Consider the following 27,977-nt stretch of genomic DNA (forward strand, 5'->3'; position numbering starts at 1 on the left):
AATGGAAGGATAGATTATCATATCCATGCCAAATGTCTATGAGGAGATGCCTGTTTTCTCTTAGGAATATCCGTTCTTGAGAGATAGAAGTCAGATTTTAAACATGAAGACCAACCAAGAGGGCTCGCCATGCTCAACTAAACAGAATTTAATTGGACATGACTTCAAGAAAGATATTTATATTTTAATTAAATATTAGAAATACAACCCTAGCTTACAGAAGAGGATAGAACATTGGAGCAGTGACACAAGAGAAAGACGAATGATTTTTTTGTTTGTTTATAACGGTTAGAGACTTCAGCAATGTAATTCTACCTCATTCTTCTTCCCATATATTCCATGAACAAGAGTAACAGAGTGGCAGTCATAATTAATTCATGAGGAGAGAATCGCATTTAGAGACTATTTACCCAATTAAAAAAAACCTAATTGAGTAGGAAAAATCGATCAAGCCTCCAGAGCCAGTGCACACACTGAGGGGTGGGGTGGGGTCATCAGGGTCGCCTCTTTAATCAACAGAACTTGGGTCGATTTGTTCATTCAGAGCAACAATTTAATTTTACTTATTGCACAAAAAGATCATATTTACTTATTAGAGATCGTCTTCATTTTGGTATTATTAAAAATGATGCTTCAATTTAAAAAAATTTGCGATCACAAGGAATGGGAAAGTGAGTTCATTCAGACTGAACAGGATTCAGCTCAACTGTGCGCTCTTTTGAGGTCGACCAGCTCCAGTGCAGACACACGGACACACACACTCATCTCTTGAGTAGGTATCGGTGTGTTTTACTGTATTGCTCAACTTTAATGGACAGCCTGTGATGATTTTGAAAAAATGCCAAAATTAAAAATGATCAGTGCAACTCTTAGAATGAGGCCGATCCATGCTTATAAAAATCAAAAGTCTACCAGATAAATAAGAGGCCTGAGTGTCCTTGAGAAGGAGACATTATTAAGATTTTGTATTTGGAACAAGCAAGAGCTTGCAACTGCCCTAATACGTCACGTTTTTTAAGACACTGAAGGAAAGGACAGAGGTAGGAGGACGAGAGAAGGCCTTTCAGGTTCCTTTGAGACTGAGTTAGCCTTCACAGAAGAACTCCAAGGAGAAGATAAAGAATGCCCTAGAAAACCTCCCATTTTTTTAAGATTGGAGGAAGTAGAACTGAATGAAAGAATAAACTCACTAGGAAAACGATTTTCAACTTAAAATGTAATGCTTAAAGTCTGGTATAATGTCAGCACCAGGAAGAACCGTGGACAGACACCAGATCCGTGGTGCTCAGATGCGGCTGCTCCTCAAAATACATGTTCCCAAGTCCCATCCCTGGAAATTTGCTGACTCAATGCAAATTTACCAGTGCTTACCACGTTCTAGGCTCTGGGGATATAGTAGTAACATAGCCAAAGTCATTGCCCTCGTTTAATAAGGGGTGATACAATGGCCCACAGGCAATACTTGGAGAAACACTGGTTCTTTTCCCTTGATTTTGTCATTGGAATTATTCTTTGATATTAGTTTTCATAGCAACTATTACCTTGCCATTCAAATGGAATGTGTACAATAGAATAAAACAGAGACTTTTTTTTCTTCCCCCCCCCCCCAGAAAGGACAAAGCAAGACAGATGAAACTGTTCCCTTTGTAGTCGAAGTAACTAGGTCACTTTCAACTGCAGGGTCACTTCTGGAAAATTAATGAATCTGCCTAAGCCTCAATGTCATCATTTGTAAAAAGAGTAACTACAATTTTTGGATTGGTATAAGGACTAAGTCCCTTTACCACCTGTAGTGACTGGTACATGGTAAGCAGTCTATATATCAATTAAATATATCAATTGCTAGTGCACATCGTCAATTACTCTGATTATGTAAGTTTCTTTATAAAATCTCAAAAGTGGTTTAGCTAGTGAAGTGGAACCATGGAGCTTCAGAGGGCTGGAAGCCACTTTCTAGGTCATTTTTGCTTTGCTATGGTTTGTGCCCTGGGGGCTCAGATTCCAACCTGCAGGAGAAACTCCTTCATTGCTTTGAACTATTTTGCCTAACAAATTCTTGACACAATTTTATTTAAAAAAAAAAAAAAAGAAAGAAAGAAAGAAGAAAGCCCTGTTGTTAAGAAAAATCTTGAAAACCATGGCACTGGCAGCGCCCACCCGGAAGATGAGCAGCTGAGGAAGGTGGGGCTTACCCAGGGTCACACAGCAGGAGCTGGTGGCAGGGCTAGTGCAGTTATCTGTCTCCTGGGAAAGATTTAGAAATGGAAATAAGTATAATTATGGCTCAAACACTTTGCAGATGGAGATTGAATACAAACAAAACAAAAAATTCTGTTGTTTGAGGGGTCCTGTCTATTCACGGACAACCACCTGGGTTGTGGACATTCTTTACAGGTGAAACTTCATGCCAAATACCATACGGGGAATTTCATTTTGGCTCTAAGTGTAGAGAAGAGCAGAGATTTAAAAATGATTAAAAATGTAATTCTTAGTAAGCCTAAATTCCAATTATGATAAAATTCAGACTAATTCTTAATAAGAATTTATTTTTGAAAATTTCATGAAAATAGGGTATTTATTTGAAAAGAAAAACACTTTCCATGTTGCCAAAATAAAGCAGCATCATTCGTGTTTTCTGTCTTGATAAAGCAAACCCATTTGAATCGGTGTTCTGCTTAACTAGAACTCTTCCTTTGTATTTTGACCCCTGGCACTGGAAATTGTCTGACCCTGTACGAGTCCATTTTGTTCTGACCTGGGAACTGATGGTGAGCCTGGGTGAATATGGCCATGGAACTAAAACTCTTCCATGGTCCAGGACCATTTTTCAGAACTTGAATTCTTTTTTTTTTTTTTGCAGTTTTTGGCTGGGGCTGGGTTTGAACCCACCACCTCCAGCATATGGGGCTGGTGCCCTACTCCTTTGAGGCCCAGGTGCTGCCCTAGAACTTGAATTCTTATTCTACAGTATTATGGATACAGATGGAGCAGGAATTTATAACCTATAAGGTTAAAAAAACAAAGTAAAACACCAAAGTCTAAATCCCTGATTCACACTTATATGTTATTATTCTATCTCTTTTCTGAAAGGTGAAGGGATACATTCCTTATTGAGGTTCTGATTATTCAAAGTTTAATAATTTTGAAATCATTGACATCTATTCTGTTTCATAAAGACCGATGAAGGGGTTGTAGGATTTCTTCATAGTTTCAAATTTAGTTCCTGGAAACATTTGGATCATGTTAGAGATTAATCTATCTTCCTAATTACACTTGTACAGTATCAAAAAAATTATTCTTTGGGGAAAAAATTTGTGTTTAATGATTCATTCTAGATCTATATAAAATAAAATTAAATAAAATATAAAGAGAAAGACATGAGAACCAGTTATAGTTACACATTTTTTAATATGCTTTGTGTTAATTCAATATGTCTTTTCATGAACTGATTACTTAAAAACACATTTTTATATTCCTATGCTGGGTAATTCTCAATTTTCTTCTGCTTATTCCTCATTGATTTTAGTGTCTAAATTTCCCCATGTTTCACAGAATCTTAAATCTTGCACTTTCTATTTTTGCTTCAAAATCAAACTGAATATCTTTACATAAAATGTATTTATTAATTTGTTTGTTCAAACAAACTTTGACACTAGACTGCTTTGGAGAGACAACTGAGAGCTCGTTTGAATGATTAAAAATACTTCCCAGGCAAAACAGATCATTTTAAACATTCTTTTTGTAGCAAGAACTGATTGAGGAGTACAAATATTAATTTAAAAAGTTCCACTATAAACAATTGCCAGTCACAATCTCATTTTGAAAGTAAGACTTAAAAAATTTAATTTGATTCTAAAATTTAAAGGGCTAAAGATTCTTTGTCAAAGTGGAGTGTATATAAAATGAAATTTTAGCTACTAATGATAAATATAACAACTCAATAATTATAATTATTTAATAGTATAACCTATAATAGGAGTTGGTTTATGTTTAAAATAAGTTCTGTGACTTAAAGGAAGACTAATGTTTCCAGATCTTAATGGGTTTACCACTGGGACTCCTGAAGAAGTTCTCTCTGAATTGTTAATATTGTGGAGTCAGACTGAATGATTATGTTTTGCAAATGAAATGACTTCAATTTTTGATAACTCTCCTCTTGATTCTCCAAGAAAGGCAAAGATTTATAATTTTATACCATGAATCTTAATCATCCAGAGGGAAATTTATTACACAACAATGTGAATAGAAGTTCATTTATAAAGCTTATTTCTTCTTTTCCAAATAATATAAATGATGATTAAAATTCTCCTGGTTCTAAACAGGGGACTAAATTCTTTTTTCTAATATTCTTAGTGTTTTGATTCCCGTGAGTGAAGAGGAAGACACAGGCGTCATCCCCCACAAAAGGGGAGCGAGGCCTGTGCTCAGAACAATTGTGTAAAAATTGTCAACCAGTTCAGTTACGGATAGTCTCGTGATCTCAGAATCACAATTTGGGTTTTCGTCTGACTGACTATTCAGCAATCTCTACATCTGCTGAGCTGTATGTAGGGGAAGCAGTTAAGACTGCAACATCTTCTTTATTCTTGATTATAATTTAATATACTTAAACTTTAAATATGAATCGCTTTCCCTTTTTACACAAGTTATAAAAATAAGAGGCCCTGTTTACACATTTTGCATTTTTATGAAATTTGCGGTTTGAAAAAAAGCTTTTTAAAAAGTGGTAATTAATGCTTTTCTTTGAATATACTGTAACCTTAGAATTTTTTTTCTGAAATATTTCTGAATTTAATCCACTAAACATTTGAAGATAGAATTTTTATTTAGAACTAGAGTAAAACATACTAAAGACTGAAGAAAAGAAAGTTTGCTTCTTTTTTCTTTTTCTGGTCCACTTAAGTTTCTTTATATGCGGCACCCCTTTGTGACAGCTATCAATATTATATTTAAATTTTATATATTGACAGAATGCAGCCTACCTCTGCAAGCGTTGTGCCGTTCGACAGGACTACTAGTAAATTTACATACCACAGTTTAAATTACATCCATTTCGGGAATGGCAAAATGCTAAAACTCAAGTGTCTAACTGCCTTACTGGAATGAGAGTACAATTTACAAATACAATAATTACATTTTAAAACCATTAACAATATTACACTACAAGTGAATACTGTGGGGCTGTCAGCGTGGTTTTGTGTGAGGGAGACCCTGGCTGAAGTCACTGACGTTCCAGCCGAGACACCCCAAGTGCAGACTCTGGTTTGCTGTCATCAAACCAAAATTAAAACCTGTTTCTCATACAACAGTTCTCCATTATATGAACTCTCCAAATCCTTGCATGAGATTTTATCAGTTATCTGCCAAGTATTTTCCTGCAAAATAAAACAACGTATTAATAGGTTACCGACTAGTTCAGTAACGTGATCACGATTATTATGTAAGGGTTGCATTTCTATTCCTCCGGCCCTTCTCCTGGGGGCAGGAGCTGCTGCTTCAGAGTGCTTTACTAACTTAAAATACATGAAGTCGTTTTAAGTTTTCAGTTTTCAGATCAGCTAGTTGTCTCTTCACACTTTCATGGGTCAACGATTTACAGAGGTTTGGGTTTTGTCCAGAACAGGTTGGGAGAATTGTTTCTGATGACAATCCTACTTGTTTTAGGAAGGGTATGACCATGTTTCCCCGAAAATAAGACACTGTGACACTGTCTTATATCTATTTTTTCTCAAGAAGACACACTAGGGTCTATTTTCACAACAATCTACATTTATTCAAATATAGTTAAGTCATCTTCTTCTGGAACCTGACAGGGGGAGCTAACCTTGTTGGTGGGACTGGCTCTAGTGATGTGTGAACTCCTTTCCCCTAGCTGTTCACACATGCAGACCTGCACAAGTGTGAACAACTCAGAGAAAGGAGGTGTGGCAGATAAAAGGTATTCCAGTCTTCCTTACCACTCTGCACCCACCGAAATGCACGGATGTGTATCTGCATAGCCACGCCCATCACTAGGTCTTATTATGGGGTAGGGCTTATATTTAGCAAATGCATAGAAATCCTGCTAGGATTATTATTTTTTTGGTAGGTCTTATTTTTGGGGATACACAGTAGTATAATTTATTTTCCACCTTGAGTCATTTCTGAGAGTGGGGTGTAATCAACAATTACATCAGTTCAGCAGTCCAACAGGCATAACACCCAGGATTTGTCCCCCCAAATAAGTGACAACTATAATCACTCAAGAATCAGAGAACCTCCTTCCTAATAAAAAACAAAATCTTGTTATGATTTGTGTCAAATAAAACCTGTCTCGTAGGCACATTCAGTTGCAGGTGGCCAGTTTGCATCTGTGGCCTAGATTCTTTGAGTTTGTCAGTAAAGTGACATCTCCCAGGTTTCAGCTAAGCCTGACACATCTACAATCTGTGAGATCCAGTTGCAGGATAAGATACTTTCAGGTAGGGGATAAATTCAAAAGCAAACAGCTTTATCTGTCAATATAACAAAAGTGGGATTTGCTTCAACCTCGGTATACTCATCTACAGAATGGGAACAGCCGGTCACCCCTCCCAAGAAATAGAGCCGGGGTAAGCAGACAGAGCATTTTCGAGTCCTATTTCTAGTTCATCCTCCTGTTTTTTTCCGTCATTCAACAGTTGGTTTCCTTTCTAATTGGGATGGAGGTTGGGAGTGGGGAAGAGGAGAAGGGAAAAGGTTAGACAATCACAACCTGTCCCTTCTTAAAGAAGAGTAGCTAAGGCAACGTTATTTTGGTACCCGCATACCTGCAGCAAACCTTTTCTTGATGAGTGAAAATCGATACCCTGCTCCAACAAGTTCAATGTCACAGCCTGACAGGGTGCTTCCTTCACTGGTGAACTGCACGACCAGCGGGGACGGCTTGCTTGGGCCTTCGGATAACTGAAATCTCGCCAACAAAGAGCCCACTCCTGAGAGGGAAGATTGTTCTATCATGAACTCGACATTCTGGGTTTAATTTTGGAAACTGTATTAAAAAGCTAGCATACAAAATCACCCGTGCTTGGAAATATGCTTCAGTGACAAAATGGTGATGAATAAAGTTTATCTTTGAATATTATGATCAATTTCTATTTGTGCACTGGTAGTAAGAATGTAGTTCAGCAAGGGCAGCGCCTGTGGCTCAGTGGGTAGGGCGCTGGCCCCATATACCGAGGGTGGTGGGTTCCAACCCGGCCCTGGCCAAACTGCAACAAAAAAATAGCTGGGCATTGTGGTGGGCGCCTGTAGTCCCAGCTACTCGGGAGGCTGAGGCAAGAAAATCACCTGAGCCCAGGAGTTGGACATTGCTGTGAGCTGTGGGACGCCACAGCACTCTACCGAGGGTGACAAAGTGAGACTCTGTCTCTTAAAAAAAAAAAGAAAGAAAGAAAATGTAGTTCAGCAAAATGGTACTTCAGAATTCCAGCTTGCTACCTGGACAGCTGTGTGTTTCCAGCCTGTGGTTAGTATCAGAAGAAAGTGAGCGGCAAGTGAGTATATCCCATGCCTCTCAGGGAGTGTGGATCTGACTCAGGATGGAAACCCTTTCCTAAGAGCCTGTCTGTCTCAAGGATGGCCTGTCTGGTGTGGGGTCTTGGCAGGAAAGGGGAAGAGGAGGATTTTTTTTTTTTTTTTTTTGAGACGGAGCCTCAAGCTGTCCCCCTGGGTAGAGTGCCATGGCATCACAGCTCACAGCAACCTCCAACTCCTGGGCTCAAGCGAGTCTCTCGCCTCCGCCTCCCAAATAGCTGGGACCACAGTCGCCCTCCATAACGCCCGGCTGTTTTTGGTTGCAGCCATCATTGTTGTTTGGCAGGCCCAGGCTGGATTTGAACCCACCACCTTAGGTGTACATGGCTGGCGCCTTAGCCACTTGAGCCACAGGCGCCGAGCCAAATAAGCAAACCTTTTTCACTCTTTTTTTTTTTTTTTTTTTTTTTTTTTGGCCAGGGCTGGGTTTGAACTTGCCACCTCCAGCATAGGGGGCCGGTGCCTTACTCCTTTGAGCCACAAGGGCCACCCCAAGAGGAGGATTTCTTGAAGGATTATTTGCTTTTACTGATTGAAATAAGTAAATGCCAAATGCTGTGAAATGTTCTGCTTATTTTTTGTGCCACATATATTTGGGCAATGGTTGTTTAATACCTAGATGTTATTTCAGCTTTATGTATCAAGTAAAATAAGCCTAGGATTTCATTACCTCCATTTTCCGACTTTTGGGAAATGTCAGGAATCTTCCACAATATTCTTTGTTGTTCTGCATTCCTAAAAATAAAACAGGGAGAAGCCTTTTGCACAGATGCATGGGATTTTGTTTAATGGGCACCATTTTTAAATATTAACTAAAAAAAATAGATCTTGAAAAGTTTAGCCACAATTTAAAAATTCCCTCTCTCCCCTCTCTCTTTTCCTGGGCACACATAAACTCTCTGTCCCTTCTCCTGGTTGTAACCAGCTCTAACGCCATGAGGTGAACACTTTAGCAAGACTAATTAAAGCAACGTAGCCTCTGGGTTAAGGATAATTCAGAATTAAAACAATTTTTTTGCACACATCTGCTGAAACAATGGATGGGAAATGTTAGTTAATGGATCAATTAATTTAGGGAATTGAACTTGGTACTGTCATCTGCCTGACATCCATCTTTTAAAACATATTCTACTTTTTGTTTCTGACAGTCATATGGAAAAACTGGGTCATTCTTTCCAGGGCAAGTCCCATGTAACAGATGCCACTGGTCCTGAGCATCGACTTCACCCCGCGTTCAAATGAAACAGTGCCTTTCCCAGACTCCCCCGCAGCGACGGTCTCAGAGGCCAGCCAGGGTCCACCCACTCCACCACGGTTTAAGATTTGGGAACAAGGAGGCAGACGCCCTTCTGCTCTCTGACCAGCACCCTCCCTTAGATGGGGGGATCTTCTAACAACTGGGGTGCAGTCTGTCCTCTGGCTTGTGGGTTCTAAGAAGCCGTTCAGGAGGTGAAAGCCGGCTCTCCCTTGGGTGGGTCACAGCTGTGGGTTCTGGAATTCAGGGCTGCACCGGCAGCCTCTCACTGCCCCCCTTCACCCCGGGTTGTGGCAGGCTGGCTCTGCAGAGTTCTGGGAAAATCCTTGGAGAACCAGCCTAAAGCCTCCGTCCAGCATGTCCACCTTTATGTGGGCATTGAAATCTCTGCTGCATTATTTTTGCTAAAAATAGCTACAGGCGTTCCTGTTTCTCACCCTGAACCCCGATGGGCAGGTCTGCTGTGACCCTCTGCAGGAGGCACAACCACTAAGGTGTCTGCTGCCCCAGAAGAGGACCCCGAGGGTGGTTCCCTACCAGACTGCAGGTGGGAGCACAGCCTGCAGCTTGGTGACCCCGCCGTCGATGGGCACCAGGAACTGCACGTTGTTGAGGGCCACGGCCGTGGCCATGGCGTCCGCGTTGTACTTGTAGTCCACGCGCAGGTCCGTGCTGGCCGGCTCGCACCGCCAGCTCACCGCCAGGTTCAGCGGAGTGGACTGAATGCCCTGGGCAGACACCTGCCGGGGACGGGAGACAGGGTGTTCAGGTCTAGCAGTGAAGCTCAAGCAAAACCAGGGATCCCGTGCTCGACCTTGTTCCGCTCCCCGGAGAGCCGGCAGGGCCCAGTCCTCGGAGAGGGTCCGGCGCTGGGGGCGAACGTGGGGGGCGAACCCCTACAGTCTCTCTGGCCCTTTAGAGTTTACAGGCGGGAAGGCACACGGGGGTCGAGCCAGGGCCAGACAGCCCTGGGTGTGAGCTCCGATTCTGCCACGTACAAGGTGAGGCATTTTAAACACAACACTAAACCTCTCTGCGCCTCTGTTACTTCCTCATCGCCACCTGGAAATGCTAACAATAACATTTGCCCATATGTTTGTCAGGAAGATTAAAAGAGTTTTTTTTTTTTTAAATTTCAGATTAATATGAGAATACAAATAATCAGGTTACAATGTGTGCGCTTGTTAGGGAAGGTCCCTGCTGCAGGGGCTACTCTGGGCTCCCTGATCAGAGGACTCAAACTCTCCATCAGAGAGGGGAGCAAGTTCAAGGGCACTCTCTGTTGTACAACATGATGACTATAGTTAACAATGTATTCTTGAAAAATGCTAAGAAAGTGGATGTAAAGTATTCTCATCACTAAATGGTAACTTTGTGAGTTAATGCATGTGTTAATTAGTTACGTTTAGTCATTCCACAATGAATACATACTTCAGAATACCATGGTGCCCATGACAAACACATATTTTTATTTGTTGATTAAAAAAATTAAGGACACCAATGCTGGGAATCAGTGGGAGACTCAGGCTTGGTGGAGTTCTGACTTGATCAGCCTTATTTGCTAAAACAGTCTCGGGAGGGGCAATCCAGACACACACAAAACAGACGCATCCTCTGTATTCAACTACGTTGTATCTTCTCTTACTATGGAGTTATTTTTCAATGTTTTATTAGAACTACTTCATAGGAAGATTTCTTATATTTAATCATTTAAAATAAGAGTTTTTAGTACAATAATGCTCATAACAAAATTATAGTCATCTAGTTTAATTGATGAAATGTTCAGCAACTTCATTTTCATGGCGTGTTTCTTTAATTTTTAAAATAATATTTCCCTTATAAGTTTAAATGAATAAGTATATGTATGTATATTCTTGTCACTAGTCCCCACATAATCATTTAACGTTTCTATTTTCTTATAAAGTATGCCTTTTAAGCAATATTAAAAGAAATGTTATTTACTGTAATGTGAAAGAGACCCTCTGAGCATGCACACGGGCTTACTTACCTGGTATTTGAGCATGTCCACATTATAATATGTAGCCTGGGGCTTTTGTTCAGACACTTTCTTTAGGTGAGTCATCAAATTTGGCATGTTTACCCAGAATTCCTTGGTATTGGCATCATTTTGTGTGTTGTCACTATTCAGTTGGGAAGATAAAATGATTAAGTAGCATTTTACAACAAATGATTAATTTGCTATTTTACAAGTAGCAAACCACACAAGATGCATCGTAGCAGACTGGCTTCTGAGTCCTACGTCTGCCTTGGGCAGTTGGTGGAGGTTAGAAGGACTTTATTAGGAGTGGTGCAGTCTCAGCACACACATAGCTCTGCATGGTAGGACGTTAATAGGTTAAAACCCATGGGGGGAGCTATAAATTGCTATAAATCTCAGGAGTACCCAGTCAGGATGGCTAATTGGCTGCTCTAAAGAATGAATTATTTATTAACCCAAACTAAACAGTCCTTTCTACATCGCCACACTTTTCATCTAAACTAGTGAGGTCGTGCAGTCACGGAGCTGAATGCATCGATTTTCTTTTGAATTGACTTGACCAGTGGTTTCTCAGAAATTATCCAGTTAAATATTCAGCCAGATGTAAGCATGGTGTTTATGACTAAGGAGAAAAGAGTGACAGTAAATGCTGCCTTCTCAGCATTCACGATGTCTCATCCCAGAGCATCTAAATCGTAAGAAATGTCATTTTGCTTACAAGATGGTGCTGGAGTTTAAACTACGGTAATCACGGTAGTTACAATAGAGAAGAAGCACAATCTTGACAAAACTAGAGTTTTCTGTCCCAACAAGAGTCATTAGCTTTGCTCGGAAGCTTGTCCACAGTGCACCTTCCCAGCCTAGCTCACAAATGCTCGTCTCAATAATGAAAAAAAATCAGCCGAGAGTATTCAAATGCCTCAGCCTCACACCTGAGTGGATGATTGTTCTTGAATATTTTTTACAAGCAAACCCCGTTTGTAAGGGGATAGTGGATGTGTGAACTCTCACGTGGCCCCGGGGATTGCAAAGTGAGTGTGTACCTAGCCTCCTGTTAACTGAATGATGCCCTCAGGGAGCATGAAGCAGAGCTGGGCTGAGAGTAAGAGGGTGAGGTGCTACAGCAATCAGGAGGAACGTTCCATCTCACTGGGGCAACAGCACCCTTGAAAACCAGAGCTTGTGGTGGTGCAGTGGCCCAGCTGAGGGATTCCAGAAGGGCTGTGAGTTGCCTGTCACAGCCCCAGCACAATTATCAAGTAATTAGCTTTAATAAGACCCAAATAAATGAGAAAAAATATTGTCTTTTTTTTTGCCAATAATAGTTTAAGAATTTATATAATTTTTTGTTAAGCAGAATCATTTTGAGTAATATTTATTGAAACTTCAGTTCATAAGACCTGATACGTTGAGGCATGTACACAACTTTTACACATTTGCCTAAGAACTTGGTGCTGTAACTGCCTCAAAATGCAACAAAAGCTGTAACTGTCACATCAGTCGTATTTACAGACTAACTAGTGAGGCGCCGGCTCAGAGGCCCTAATTTCAGATGGAGGAAACTCGGAAAATAAAGGAACTCAGGGTGTGAATGGAAAACGCACAGGGGAAGCCAAGTGCGAGTTTCTGAATATTGCTCCAGTTTCCGTCATTCTGGGCCTATTCTTCATCTTCACAGGGGTTATTTCTTTTATGCTTTTAAACCTGGAGTCAAGTCTATTGGTGGGTGAAGCCGTGACAAGGACCAGGAGGAGGCCGCACCTTTGGTGAGCCCTGGAAGACCGGGGACTGTTTCTGCAACGCTGTGATTAAGCCATCGGGAGAATAAGTGGTTATGTTGGGACTCCAATTCAAATACCAATACGTTTTAGTTATTTCTATGTAAACATCCAGCTTGACTAAATTATTTACATTACAATTAAGTTGTTCATTCATGAGACAAATATTATGCAAGTCCTTATCAGACTCCAGGCAGAGCGGAAGGCTCTGGGCATACGGTGCAGTAGTGGACGCAGGCCTTCCGCTCCCGGTCTGTGCCATTTTGTGGGGGAAATGGATGAGCATAGAAACAGAGGTTTGTAAACACAGATTGTAGTAAGGGCTACAAAGGAAAAGAGCAGGGCACTTTGAGAGAGAAAAACAGGGAAGACAATTTAGTTGGGGGCTGGGGGTGGGTGGGGAGGAGAGTGGGATGGTCAGGGGAGGCACAGTGGAGCTGAGCCCGGTGGGGAGGGTGTGGGATGGTCAGGGGAGGCACAGTGGAGCTGAGCCCGGTGGGGAGGGTGTGGGAGGCAAGTGAAGAAGGGCAGAAAGGGACCCAGCAGAGGACAGGACACACAGAGCCCTGCAGTGGGAAGGGACTCGGCCTGTTTCTGAGAATAGCAGTCAGGCTGGAGATAGGTAGGGATTCTGAGGCAGGCAAGGGTGGGCAACTGTGAGCCCCACCAGCAATGGAAACAAGGTTAGATTCCCGGGGCAGGTGGGTTATGAGTTAAGATGACCCGGTTTATCTCATAAAAAGGCACTGGGCTATGAGAATATTCCAGAAGGGTGAGCTTGGATTCAGGGAAGGAAGGAGGGAAACCACTACCCGATTCAGGGCCATGACCGTGGGCACTGGGAGAAGCCAGGCTGCAGGGAAGGGAAAATGGCCACTGCCCAGAGTGGTGTCCAGACGGACTGGACAGTGGGGAGCAGCAGTGAGCACTGACTCCTGCCTCATTCTTTGCAAATAATTAACTAGATATAATCACTCGTTCTAAGTGCACGCACGCATGTATGTGTGTGTGCCTGTGGTGGGTGTGTGCATGATAAAACATCATGTGCAGTGTAATAGTCGAAGATGTGAAAAGGATATTTATATAAATACATCCTCATGGGTTTCTTTGACATCATACATGTAAAGTTTCATCGGAAAAGTTACCGTAACAGTGAAATTATGTGCTCCATGTAAAAGGTTTCCAAGCTCACGTGAAGAGTAACTCAGGGTTCCAATACCATTTGATTTGAACAGAAGCTAATAAAACAAAAGGACTCTACCCTGTCTTGGGCTCATTCCCCACCACCCCTTTCCCGTATGTACAGATAATTAAGTAAAACGTGGTGAATAAATTGCCACTAATACAGATTTTATTACTCTAAATGCCTCTTTAGCCACTCGAGATATTTGGCTGCTAAAATACGTATATACATTTGCAGTTACACGTATTACACAATCACCCACAAGAAACTTTGACAGCTGGCAAAATTCCTGTGTCTATATCTACAAGCCTTTCTGAGTGGTAGGAATATTACTCCAGGGCTACTCATTCACTAAAGTATCTGGCTCATCTAAGTTTAAAATGCCAAGCTATGTACATCTCTAAAAAATTTAAGCCAAGTCATTCTTACCAGCAGAGAAGTTGAGGGTTTGGCAGGACGTGTTCTAACCTGCTGAAATTTATCACCCGGAAGGTCAGAGCAGCTGGGGCTGGGTTATTGGCAAAGTGTCTGGTGATCCCAGCAGGAAAAGACAACACCATTTCTCCAGTAATCTTGACAATGCACCTGGTGTATCAAACACAGAGAGGAAAGAGAGAGGAAGCGGAGGTCGATACAGTCTGAATTCGAACAGGCAATTGTGACAAAAGAAAAAAAAAATCTGCCACAATGTTAGACAGCGGAAGGGATTAAGGGCAGGTCTCACAATCCCACTCTCAGCGGCTTAAATCATTTCCAGTTTATCCCAGAACTTCATGTTTACCATGTCTAAACCATGGCTGTTCTGTTAAATGTGTTTTGAACTGAAAGAAAACAGCACAGCTTTTGTTTTTCTGCAGAAAGGTCTGTGGGCTCCCCTTACGAACAGAATCATCTGCTCTGCTGTTTCTTCTCACTTTGACTTCCGAATGTTTGGCAGCATATTTGGAGATGTTAACTTGCACAATGTTATCATACAGGCTACAGGGACTTAGGTCACAGGGATATGAGTGATGCCGGGAGAACATTCTTTAATTTACGCATGAGGTCAAGTTCTTGCTTCCCACTGAACAAGCTCTTCATTCCACTAATTTATCTATTTGGTCAAAATTATAACATCAGTCATGTAAGTCAACACGAGGGAATGACAGCTTGAGAGGAAGAATTCTTTTTTTCTTAAAAAGGGTACTATGAAGATACGAATGACATATATAAAATGCACATATTTATAATGTAAAATTCCATGAGATTCTATGATGCAAAACCACCATACCTTCAAAATAATAAGCATTTCCGTTATCGCTGAAGGTTTTCTCACACCCTTTTCTAATGCCTCTCCTGCCCGTCCATCCCCCCACCCCCCGGCAATAGCTAATAAGCTTCTGTCACTCTATGTTAGCTTGCACTTTCTGGGATTTTATACAATGGAACTGTGACATAAGTGCTGGGGGGCGGGGAGTGTCAAGCTTATATCACTCAGCATAAATATTTTGAGATTCCTCCATAATAGCCACATGCACCGACACTTCTCTCTTGTTGTGTAACAGATGAATATGCACCAGTTCTCTTTCTGTCCCTTAACCTACTGAAGAGCACTTGGGCTTTACAGTTAGAACTGGGGTGAATACATGGGTACAGGTCTCGTATGGACAGAGGCTCCCACTTCCCTTGATAAGTGGATGGGGTGGAGTCACTGGGTCACATGGGTGGGGGGTGGCCTCTGGGGTGGCAGGGCAGCTGAAGGTGGGGTGGCCGTGCAGGGTTTTACCGCCCACTGTAGAGCACTTAGTTTTTACAAAACAAAATAGGATGATTTTGAACAGAGGACTGATGTGATACCTTGAGAGCAGGCTGGGAGGGGCAGTATAGGAAGCAGAAAGACCAGTTAGGTCCCTCTGAATAAATGAGTGACAAGGACCCGTCCTGTGTGACTCCCAGTGGCCTCTCAGGTTTAGAGAGGTTTACACTCTCTCCACTCTCCTGGTGACTCTGTTTTTGAAAAGTGTGTTTCTCCTGCTTTTCTGAGTTCAGGTTAGTTTGAAATTGCTAAGGTGTAGGCTGGTCAGCAGCAAGCGGTTCCCAGAACAGGAATGAGGGAAGTTACGCAGATGTGTTGTCCCAAGAAGGTTCTACAGGACAGACACGCACATACAAAGTGTGTGCAGCTGACAGGGTGGGGCCCGCCTGCCGCGCAGACCAGGCACCCGCTCCACGAGGCATCTCTCAGCCCCACGGGGCATCTCTCAGCCCCACGGACACGTGCAGGTGGCAAAGGGGCTTCGTGCTTTGAAGGTGAAAGAGAAGGGACACAGAGCAATCAGCCTGGTGTTTGTTTCTCCACAGTATTCTGAGCCCAGAATAAAACTTAGACGTTGTGGTTTAAACAGACCCCCGGTTGACAGACCCCAGTGCCTGGGCAGGACAGTTAAAGATGGAGTTTCTAATTCGGTTGGTTTCCTCTGCATTATTGTTACATTTAGACTTAAAAAAATGAGTATTTCTGAAGTGTAAAGAGGATTCATGATTAGTCATATAAACTCCCCCTTAAAATATATACGGACACTCAAGGTCTAATCATGCTTAATTATCATTGTTTCCTAAAAATCTTTATAGGCCAGTCACGGTGGTGTATGCCTGTAATCCTAGCCCTCTGGGAGGCTGAGAGGGGAAGAATGATTCAGCTTGAGTGTTCAAGACCAGCCTTTCTATATAAAAAATAGAAAAATTGGCTGGGTGTGATGGTGGACACCTGTAGTCCCAGCTAGTCAGGAGGTTGAGGCAGGAGGATCGCTTGAGTACAGGAATTTAAAGTTGCTGTGAGCTATGATGATGCCACTGCATTCTACCCAGGGCAACCAAGTAAGACTCTGTTTCAAAAAAATTTTTATAATAAAATCTAGTATTTTATGTGCACATTTAGTATTTCTCTCTCTTTTTTTAATTTTTCTTGCTTATACATGTGTATATTAGGTTTCCACTTTTGCCTTCACAGAATTAAAAAGGCTAAATTTAATAACAATATTTAACACAAGGACTGAGAAAAAAAACCTCATAAAGAACGAATGAAGATAAATACAGTCTCTCTTGGTCGCCCTCGGTAGAGTGCTGTGGTGTCACAGCTCACAGCAACCTCAGACTCTTGGGCTTAAGCAATTCTCTTGCCTCAGCCTCCCAAACAGCTTGGACTATAGGCACCTGCCACAACACCTGGCTATTTTTTTGTTATTGTTGTTTATTGTGGTAGACACTAAAGTTTTCCAAGTCCTGATCCTTGTAAGCAAAAAAGTTAAGAGCAATTCTTTTCTCAACTAAGATTGCCCCTTATTTTTCAATCAAATTCAGACTGGGAATTACATTAACAACACATATGAAAACCAGTTTGGTTTAGGTATTTAGCTTTCAGTGTAGACCACTAATCACTCTTAATCTTTGTGGATTATGAATCCCTTTGTTAAAGAGAATGCTATAGTCCCTCTCTCTGGAAAAAAAAGCACAAATGTATACACACATAAGATATAAAACATAGTTTCATGGAATTCACAGACTTCCGCAATTCCTTATCAAAAGTGAAATATTAAATTATATCACATATGCATTTAGATCAAGTCCATTGTCAGTCTGTACTGATACAATAGAGGGTGATGAATTGTCACTAATTTTTTTCTACTTTGCTGTGATTATAATTCATTCTCTCCCTACCCCTCCCTCCCTTCCTCTTTCCTGTTTATTAGTTTTTCCTTACTTAGCAAGGGTAACATAGAACTTGTTCTCTTGCTTCTTTGGGTATTTTGGGAAGATTTTTTTCCTTCCATGCTTTCTTCTGAGGCATCATTATTTCAATTTATACGTGGGTTATTTCTATCTAAGGAAGACTAGAACAGTAACAGATGTGATTCGATACTTACTTTTGGAAGCAAATACATCTTCTCGTTGTTGATAGGGTTGGCTTAGGGTTTTCTGGTATTTACAACTACAACTGATTCAATGATTTCTGGATAGTAAGAGTTTTGATTTTTTCTTAAGGCAATGAATTAATATTCTTAATTTAAATGTCTCCTCTATTCTCGGTGTGCCATCTACTACTGTTAACTGGAATTTTTTGGCTTTGTTTTAGGATAAGGTATGAAGTAGTTATATTCAGGACATCCCCCCGAGACAGGACAGAGCCAGAACGGCAGCTCAGTGCCAGCTTACTTGCTGGGATCTGCTCCTTTGAAGTAGGCGCTGACAGTTTCCGTGAAAGCTGCGGCGACTGGGAGGGTGTCCTGGGCGCCCATGGTTAGGGGGCTGGGCCCCCTGGAAGAACCTGCATCAAATGAAAAGCTGTCATTTATCACAGACACAAGAGACACCTTAGCACATGTGAAACTAACAGGCCACTACAAGATTAAGGGATAAGAATTTGTCCCTTAGTAATATTAAAAAAAGTGCTATGAACTGTGAGTTTGTATATTCAACATAGAGCTCAAGTATTTAGAAGGAAATATTTGGCTTTACAGACAAACACACTTGAAATAATTACTCAGTTATGTTCTACACTACAGAAAAGGAAATCCAAGCAGGAGGACAGGGGCTCGGGCTTTCCGACCTTCTGCATGAAGCCCAAGGCAGCATTTGCATGACAGTTTGTACAGCGGGTGGTTAGCCAAGAAAATTACTAGTCTCCTACTGGAGTGTTCGACCTGACCCACTGCCTGTTCTCAGAACGTTTTTCATTTCTTCACTTTGAAGAGAAAAACAGCCACGTGGATTCACATTACATATTGTTCTTTTCTGGATTATTTCCTTTTTAAAAGTCCCAATTACTCTCAAATCAAGTAACCTCACATTTCCATGTCCCAAAACATATGCCACCAAAATGTGCATGACCACACGGGTGTGTATTTCACTCCTGGAAACAGCAGCAGCTCTGGAGCTCACGGCACACCTGCCACACACCAGACAGCAGCAGGGGCTCCCACTCAGGGGCCACATCAGCCCCGAGGGACAGGTTATTCCCATTTTACAGAATAGAAGACAGACACTCAGGAGGCGAGTGACTTGCCCAAGATAATATCGTTAGTTAAGTGGCAAAACAAAAATTCAAATCTATGTTTGTCCTCCCAGAGAGCGCCTGCTTTTTTCTCACTAAACCACACACTTTGGCTCAGTGCCCGTAGCATAGTGGTTACAGCGCCAGCCACATACACTAAGGGTGGTGGGTTCAAACCTGGCCCAGGACAGCTAAGAACAATGGCAACGGCAACCAAAAGTGGCCGGGCATTGTGGCGGCTGCCTGTAGTCTCAGCTACCTGGAAGGCTGAGGCAAGAGAATCTCTTAAGCCTAAGAGTTTGAGGTTGCTGTGAGCTGTGAACGCCACAGCACTCTATCGAGGGCGACAGAATGAGACTCTGTCTGAAAACAAAAAACAAAAAACAAAAACAACCCATGCACTTTACCTAAGGAAACATTTTCCTGCATTGTTTTGCTATAATTTGCAGCTTCCAAAAGGACCAACGTTTAAGATTATTATTTTTGTTACTGATCCCTAGGCATGGTGTTGAGCAGTAGAGCTTTAGTAATTACTGAGGACAGTGCTTAATTATGTCACATCCTCACTGCTTTCCTTTCCTACCAAAGAAAACACGTTTACTTCTGCCCAGCCGTGGTGCATACCAGACTCTTGAGGGTCACACTCACTTTCTGCCCGGCTGTGGTGCATGCTGCATTCTGAGTGTCATGCTGGCTTTCTGCCTGGCCGTGGTGCATACCAGACTCTTGAGGGTCACACTCACTTTCTGCCTGGCCATGGTGCATGCCGCATTCTGAGTGTCACACTCACTTTCTGCCTGGCCGTGGTGCATACCAGACTCTTGAGGGTCACACTCACTTTCTGCCTGGCTATGGCACATGCTGCATTCTGAGTGTTACACTCACTTCCTTGCATTCTGGAAGTAGCTTCTGTCCTCTTCTTAGCTGGGAAAGTCTCCCATTTTTATTTCTCCTCCTTAGTAAGGCTGTTCTCAATCATTCTAGTCATGGCAGTCGCTGTTCTATCTTCCCATGGCTTCCAATATCTCAGACTTTGTCATTCATTTAAGAAGCCATTATTTAGTATCTACTTTGTATCAGGCACTATGGCAGGTGCCGGGGACTCAGAAATGAATTAAATGCGGTGCTTTTCCCCAGTGACTTACAGTTCAATGTGCTAACCTCATCATCACCGTCATCATCGTCATTCACCGCCAGTGTCACCTCCATCATGCTGTCTGTGCCACACTCACTGTTTTTGCACGTGCTGCTTGTATAAACGTGTGAGGTGGGCATGCCCTTCATCCTGCAGCCCATGGAACCCTGCCTCAAAGACCTTGTACTATGTGCTCTGCCCTGCCCAGCTGGGATGCACAGAATTTAAGATTGGCATTTGGGCACATACACGTTCAGAGTCTAGGCTCTGAGGACTGAACCACTTTGCCTCCTTCCCCGGCAATTACCGTCACATTTGAGGACAAGCAGACCAGGACAGGCTCACTGGGTGGGTCTGAAGTTGAAGCCCATCTAAGACTTTGCTGCCCACAGGACTCCAAACATTTAAAAGGAAGAAACTGTGGCATGAACGTCTTTTACAGGAGGACTCCTCAGGCCCTAAAACAGAGCCAGGGTTCTATGGACCCTTCACTAACGATACGCTGAATTATGCAGAAAGGCCAAGTTCATGCCATTTATGAGTAATGAATGCACAGCAAGCAGAGGTGGTTACTTCGTGATCGTGTCTCTCAGTTTATCTGCTCACTCGTTAGTTCCAATATTGATTGAGTGATTGTTACATACTGGAGGGGAAAGCTTCCTTAACTGCTTGTGAACACGGGCTGGAGTGGGCAGAGGGCTGGCCTGCTGCTGTCACTGTGTCAGGACCTCAGCCTCCCTGAGATGGACTCAGAGTTGGTGGGGGTGGGGGGGACTAGATAAATCTACATGGGGCTAATTAGAGTAACTTGATAAATGCTTCAGAATCATGGTGTGAGCAAAGCTCTGAGAAAACACTCAGTATTGCTTGGCTAGGTGAGGAGAGGTTTAATTCAGACGATACTGGATCTGAGGTGTGAGGGTGATCTGGACGTCATATGAGGAGAAGGAGTAAGGCCTAGAACTGCACATGTGGAGCTGAGCAGACAGACATGCTCTGAGAAGGGTGGTGTTGTTCATGTGTGTATGTGATGCGGTGGGAACTGGAGGCTAAGAATGGGAGCGGGTGAGGATGAGGGCTTGGAAGTTAGGTCGTGAAGAGTTTTCTATAAATATTAGGAAAATGTGTCTTTACAAATTAGTTACAGGTGGTAGAACCATAGTTCTCCTTTAGATAACCTCATACAAATATACGAATATTTTTCAGAGCAAAGTTCACATATAAGTAACAGTTATGTAATCTGAAGGAAAATTTCAAATTTGCCAAAGTCCTTGTGGGTCCTGGAACTGAGGTTAGGACTCTTTCTATAGAAGACAGAGGCCTCAGACACATTTGAGAGAGGAGCAGCTGACAGCAGGCTTGAGTTTAGATCACTCCAGCAATGGTGAGGTGGGTAGTTTAGTGAGGAATACAATGAAGTTGGTGAACAGAATTTTTAGGAAAAAAGGTAAAGTTGATGAAAAGTGCAGATGTTGGCATGTGAAGGGAACTCCCCCTGGGCTTAGCGTTTTTGCCACTCTGTAAAGCACTGAAGAGCCTTGTATGATATTCCTGTGAATAAAATAGTGAGGAACCGGGTGTATCAGACACGTGCCAAGTAAACTGACAGTCAGATGACGAATCACAGTATCCAGTGAGCATGAATCAAGGGTTCTGTGCCCACTGGGAAGGAACTTCCTGGAGGATTTTCTCAGAGACAGAGAGCTGTCCTTAGTTTTAAGGTGCCTTGGGTGAAATGAGAAAAATGCTCAGCACTGGCACTTTGTGGTGGCTGAGAGCAATGGGGCTCCAGGCGTCCCCGCGATTGAGCCCTGTCTCTGACACTTGGATCTGAGTTATCTTTGGCAGGATTGTGCCATAATACCCATTTTGCAGGTCTGTTCTTAGGATAAATTGGGGGTAAAAGGCTTATCACAGTGCTTGGCTCATAGTACACACTCGATAATGATTATTTTTATGATGATTATACTAATTTAAGGTAATATATAGGTTGTGTATGAGAGATTCATTGAATGTGCTCAGAGGTTTCTTAAATTGGGGGGATACTGAGCTGGAAGTGATATGCAAAGTATCAGCAGAAACAAACATGAGATTCTTATGTAGCAAAATTAAAAATTAACCAAATAATTGTGGCTTGAGAAAGACTGGCTTGGAGGAAGGATATATGAAAATAAAAAGCATCGGGCGGCACTGTGGCTCAAGGAGTAGGGCGCCAGCCCCATATGCTGGAGGTGGCAGGTTCTAACCCAGCCCCAGCCAAAAACTGCAAAAAAAAAAAAAAAAAAAAAAAGCATCTGTTTTTTTTTTTATACATGATCATCCACTTTCTATCGTTGGGTCCCACAGATGAGTAAAGACAGATGACCAGAAATGATGGGGTTCCCTGCTTTTTGTTTGCTGTTGTGCTTTGCTTAAGTCTCATCAGGTGGTAAGTGAACACCCACCCACAGTTAAAGACCAAGCTCTTTTGAGTAGCAGCGCAGGAGGCCAGCTCCAGGCTCCTGCAGACCCGTCTCTCCGGCTGCTTCTTCCCACGCCTCCCAGCACCCCCACACTCTAGCGTGTTCACTTTGAGCACCATAGTTCTGACTGTAGATTTAATTAATCAATAATGCTAGGGAAGCAGAAACACACAAGGCAATAAAAATTTACAAAAAACCCTTTTACCGTACAGGATCCACAGTCGGCAACTCTGATCTCTTCACATTCCTACACATTGCAATTAAAATGCCATTTTGTGTTTTTTCCACTTATAATACCATCTTCTTTATTGCTATTTGGTCTGCATTATTATTTTCCATGCCTGTATTTTATTCTACAAACATTCTGCAAATGTTGGACCATTGCTCAGTAGTAATCTAAATTCATCTCTGTATAAAGTGGTCTCCTTTTCCTTTTGATTTCCTGAGGATATAGTTTTATTATCCACCAAGTAATAAAGTTTGTGTCACCAAACTAAAAGACACTTCAATTTCTAATTGCTAAGAATGCCTTTTACATAAATATTACGCTTTATGAAGACACCATTGGAATGAACAATTGGCTCTGTCCCCCATGGTACTTCACACTACAGAATTTTTATAAAATTATTGGAAAACTGGGCTAAAACCAGAGAAATGTCCAAGATGGTGAGTAAAAACCTAGAGCCTAAAACCTGATTTCTAATATCTGAAATAGTATCACCAGACAGTGACTCAGGGGACCAGAGGCCAAGGCCGGATTTGCAAGTTAGAAGCTCTGAGATCTTTGGGAAGTCAGGTAATCTTAGGTTTCCTCTGCTTGCCAGTGGTAAAGCTGAAATTCAACCCTAGGTTTCCTGCCTCTATCAAGGGTAGTTAGTATTGACTTTTAATCCCAGTAATACCTCTTCTTTTGTTTGTTTTGAGGCAGAGTCTCACTATGTTGCTCAGGCTACAGTGCTGTGACATCATAGCTCACAGCAATCTCAAACTCGTGGGCTCAAGCAATCCTCCCAAGTAGCTGGGACCACAGTCGCCCGCCACAACACCCAGCTAGTTTTCAATTTTTAGTAGAGATGGGATCTCATTCTTGCTCAGACTGGTCTCCAACTCCTGAGCTCAAGCGATCCACCTGCGTCAGACTCCCAAATTGCTGGGTTAGCACCCAGCCCCTAATGAAAACTCTTCAGGGTAGGTGCCATTGTTATCCCTGAGAGGAGGGGAAAACTGAGGCCTCCGGTCATCCACTAGCCTGGCCAGTCACCCAGCGAATAAACAAATAGGAGAGAGGCGGGGTACAAGGCTGGCGCTGCCTGGTCCTGATGCCACAACCTTCCTTGCCCCCTGCAAGGAGCAGAGAAGGCAGAACCGTCACCTGGGGCCCTGATCACACATGGGTGCTGCCCCTGGGGCAGTCACTGCCATTGCCGTGGGGTTCTGACAGAGCAGTGACATGCACCAGTAGCAGCTGGCATGCACTGGAGGGGTCCCCAGGCCTGGGAAAGGGCCCGTGTGTTTTCGGACAAGCAGTTTTCTGGGCTGTCATTGCCAAGCAAGGGCACACATACACACACACACACAGCCACAGACGCACACACACAGCCACACACAGACACACAGACACACACACACAGACAGACACACACACAGACACAGACACACACACACACACAGACAGACACAGACACACACAGAGACACACACAGACACAGACACACACAGACACAGAGACACACACAGACACAGACACACACAGACACAGAGACACACACAGACACAGACACACGCACACACACAGACACACACACACAGCCACACACAGACACACAGACACAGACACACACACACAGACAGACACACAGACACAGACACAGACACACACACACATAGAGACAGACACAGACACACACACATAGACACAGAGAGACACACACAGAGAGACACACAGATAGACACACACACAGACACACAGACAGACACACACACATGCACAGACAGACATAGACACACATACAGACGCACACACAGACAGACACACAGACACAGACACACACACACACAGAGACAGACACAGACACACACACAGAGACACACAGACAGACACACAGACAGACACACACACAGACACACAGACACAGACACACACACATGCACAGACAGACATAGACACACACACAGACACACACAGACACAGACACACACAGACAGACACACACATACAGCCCCACACATAGACAGACACCCAGACACACACACACAGACACACACACATAGACACAGCCACACACAGACATAGACACATACACACACACAGCCCCACACAGACACAGACACACACACACGCGCGCACGCACACACACACACAGAGAGACACACACAGACACAGACACACACACACACACGCAGGTTCATGGCCTCAGGATAAAAAGATTTCAGTCCTTAATGATAGATGTCTTTAAAAGGTAAGATCTTAACTGGTGCCAGCCTTTCATGAACTGGTGCCAGCCTTTCAATGGAAATAGGAGCATAGTGAGCAGGACAGACTGTATATGTGAGAGTGTTTAAAGGAGAAGAAGGGAAAGTAATAATAATAAAATAAGGAAGCAAATATAGAGACGGAGAGTGAGGGCCGTGTAGAGGAGGCTCCCTCTGCAAGGGGGGTGAGCGCCCAGCTCCGAGGAGCCCCTGCTGCTGCCCGCCGGTCCCAAGGAGCTGGGCCAAGGCGGCGGGAGGCGAGCCCGGGGCAGGGCGGCTGGTCCCGCTCTCTACGCTCGCCTCTCATCCGGCGGTTCTCAACCTGTGGGTTGCGACCCATAGGAACTTAAGGGCCGCGGCACTGGGAAGGCTGAGAACCACAGCCTTAGACTCTCCTGCTCTGCGGGGTGAGTGTTGATCATTTCTCCGTTATGGCTCGCGGAGGGCCTTCTTTTCAGCTGTGTTACACTGAGCGTGGATTTCTGTCTAGGTAGTGTCTTCTTGGGAGTATTTGTGGCATTTGTCACAAAATCATCGGTATGTGGCGGTGCCGCTGTACCCTGTGCCCAGACCCTGCGGGCTCCCACGTCAGGCATCTCCTTCAATGCGTACTCCATGCACCGAGGCGGTGCTGCATTCAACATCTCTGCTCCCGGGCGAGGAAGCGCAGGACCACTGAAGTAACGGTTCAGATTCAGAGAGCGGGGGAGCCCCAGGGAGCGTCTGGAACTGGGGCCCACCCAGGGCTTGGGTCTTGACTGCTCTTGGTCATCAGCACTTGGCCTGGGTAGGTCTGAGATTCGAGCCACACTCTTGTTAAATTAGGAAACAACGTCAGAGCTTTCAACTTTAACCAAGCGCAGGAAGGGTCTGCCCTGCTGATACCCAGTGTCAGGAGAGCTGCAAAAGTTACCTTCTGTTCATCTCGGGTTAGGAAAGTCACCCCAAGAACACAGTCTGTGCACTGCACACGCTTTTGAGATGACATTCTGTGTGAAGGCTCACCGGCTCTGCCTCCATGTAGCAGGTGGGGGCAGGTGCTGTTGGGAGTAGGTCCTTCCGTGTCACCGTAGGCCTTTGCTTGCCTCCAGCACCTCCAAGGTTACCAACATTCTTAAACACTCAAGTGGGGAGTTTCAATAGAGCATGGAAATTGCAGTGCTTGAGACAGAGCAAATACTCCCCAACATGGCAGCTGTTATCACAGCAAAGGAGAATTCCCCTGACTGTGGGGACAGTCCCTTCCAGTCTCCCCTCCACAGCACATGTGTTTAGTGCCCAAGCAAGCAGAAAGCAAACGGAAAGTTATTCCCAGCTCGGTGGAAAGAATTACATCCAGAAAGCTTAGCTTGAACAAGTGAGTGTGCTCCTGTGACCCTGGGTTTCCTAGCTGAAGTGCTAAGAAAGTAACTCCTTTTTATCATAGCAGTTTTGTTTTCAAAGATTTTAGCATAGGTTTGGGAGAAAAGAAGTCGTAAGAAGGTTGTTACATTCAAGTTCTATTTTCCTCCTTTTCCTCTGCACATCTTGGAACATGATGATTGCAGCTGGCTCAGATTATCTACAATTATCTCATCCGGGTATATGTGCGTATTGTGGGTATGTGTGCATGCCACGCGTGACCGTGTACACAGGTGGTGCTTTCTTGGGGGTTGACAGATGCCATCATCTCATCTAATGAATACTGAGGCAATGGTGAGAGCAAAGCTGAGTCTGTACTCTGTGAACTCCGGGAATTGTGCTGACCTGCGCACACGCATCTGCTCACACCTTTAAGAAAAACATATTATCCCCATTTTACTGCTGACAAAATTGTAGCTTAATAATGTCAGTAAGCCTCCGTAGGCTGTCTGGCTTCTCATGTCTGAGCAAGAAGCATCCCTTGACCTGTGGAGTGAGTGGCAGTAAAGGGGCAAAGGGCACCCTGGAGAGAGGAGGGGCCTGCTGAGCACCGGCGGGAGCCAGGCGCTGTCCTGACTCAGCGACTGGGGTTCAAACCCAGGACCACTTCTCCATGTGAGCGCCCCTCCAGCCCCGTCCTGCCCCACGGGAGCGCTGAGTTATCACTGCTACACACTCTTCAGATCACGGCCATACTCCTCCACGAAAATGAGGGAAGTGGGCCTGAGGAGGACCCTGATCAGAGTGGAGTTAAGGAGAAGGAACCTTTTAGCATGTAAATAGGATTGGAGTTGTTTCCGTATTCCTCTTACTAAGTTCCGCCCGCATGCCCTGGTTCTATATTCCAAGCTCATATATTTTTGCTTTTTCAAATAATTATTTAAAAATAATTCTTCTTCAAACTCGGTCTTTGCTTAGAGTGCCTAAACTGCCTCCCAGATTAATGCTCACTTAAATTAACTCCCTATAATGTTTGACTTAGAAAATAGGAACATTATACTTGATATTCATCATCAAAGTCAGAAGGAGCACACTCGACATGGACTATTGTTAAAAATAACAACGACTGTTGTTAACAAGGGACCTACATGGGGAGGACGGAGCCAGGAAAGCGCACGGACCCCTGTGCCGCCGGTTCCCTCCGCTCAGAGCCCAGAGCAGGAGAGCTCCTCGGTGGCAGTTTGCTGAAGCCTCCCAAACCCAGGCAGCCTCAGCTGAGAAGAATTTGAGCAATGATGCCAGAGCTGATTGCTGGAAATCACTCATCAGGGATGGCCACGGTGCTGAATCCTTCACACGCATCACGCCTTTGAATCTCTGAACATCTCTTCGTGGTACATATTAGTAAATTAAAGCCTCATGAAACTGACTTGCTCAGGGTAACTTGCTCTATGGCAAGCAGCGGAGTGGGGCTGGAATCCAACTCCGACCTCAGTGTGTTCTCTGCCCTGACCCTGTGCTGTGAGCGTGACCCTCCCGCGTCAGCAGGATGTGGTCGGCGCACCTGCCTTGCGGAGGCCACGCCTTCTGGGGGAAGCCCCTCCTCAAAGGGGCTGGAAATTGGTTTAGGGTGAACATGAAAAAAGTTATACTTTTTAGACTGTATAAAGGCACACCGATATATAGTGTATAACCAGAAACATAGTATGTCTGTGATAATGAAGTTCTACTAGGGGAGCGATTAGGGAAAGACAAAGGTCTCACGAGGC

At 43.6% G+C, this 27,977-nt stretch overlaps 1 protein-coding gene across 1 annotated transcript in view; it reads right to left on the bottom strand.

Annotated features, from left to right (window-relative positions):
* Positions 1-5,329: 5,329 nt before the first annotated feature.
* SGIP1 (SH3 domain GRB2 like endophilin interacting protein 1) overlaps positions 5,330-27,977 on the bottom strand; it is a 179,018-nt gene continuing 156,370 nt past the window's right edge. The window contains exons 21-27 of the mRNA XM_023509889.1: positions 17,961-18,072; positions 14,199-14,354; positions 10,818-10,950; positions 9,347-9,549; positions 8,225-8,289; positions 6,789-6,953; positions 5,330-5,375 (exon numbers count right to left, since the gene is read on the bottom strand). Coding sequence (XP_023365657.1) covers positions 5,353-5,375; positions 6,789-6,953; positions 8,225-8,289; positions 9,347-9,549; positions 10,818-10,950; positions 14,199-14,354; positions 17,961-18,072 — 857 coding nt within the window. The 3' untranslated portion in view covers positions 5,330-5,352. The remainder of the gene's footprint in view (positions 5,376-6,788; positions 6,954-8,224; positions 8,290-9,346; positions 9,550-10,817; positions 10,951-14,198; positions 14,355-17,960; positions 18,073-27,977) is intronic.

The sequence above is a fragment of the Otolemur garnettii genome, unplaced genomic scaffold, assembly GCF_000181295.1.
Source record: "Otolemur garnettii isolate 467f Iridium unplaced genomic scaffold, OtoGar3 scaffold00010, whole genome shotgun sequence".
NCBI lineage: Eukaryota > Metazoa > Chordata > Mammalia > Primates > Galagidae > Otolemur > Otolemur garnettii.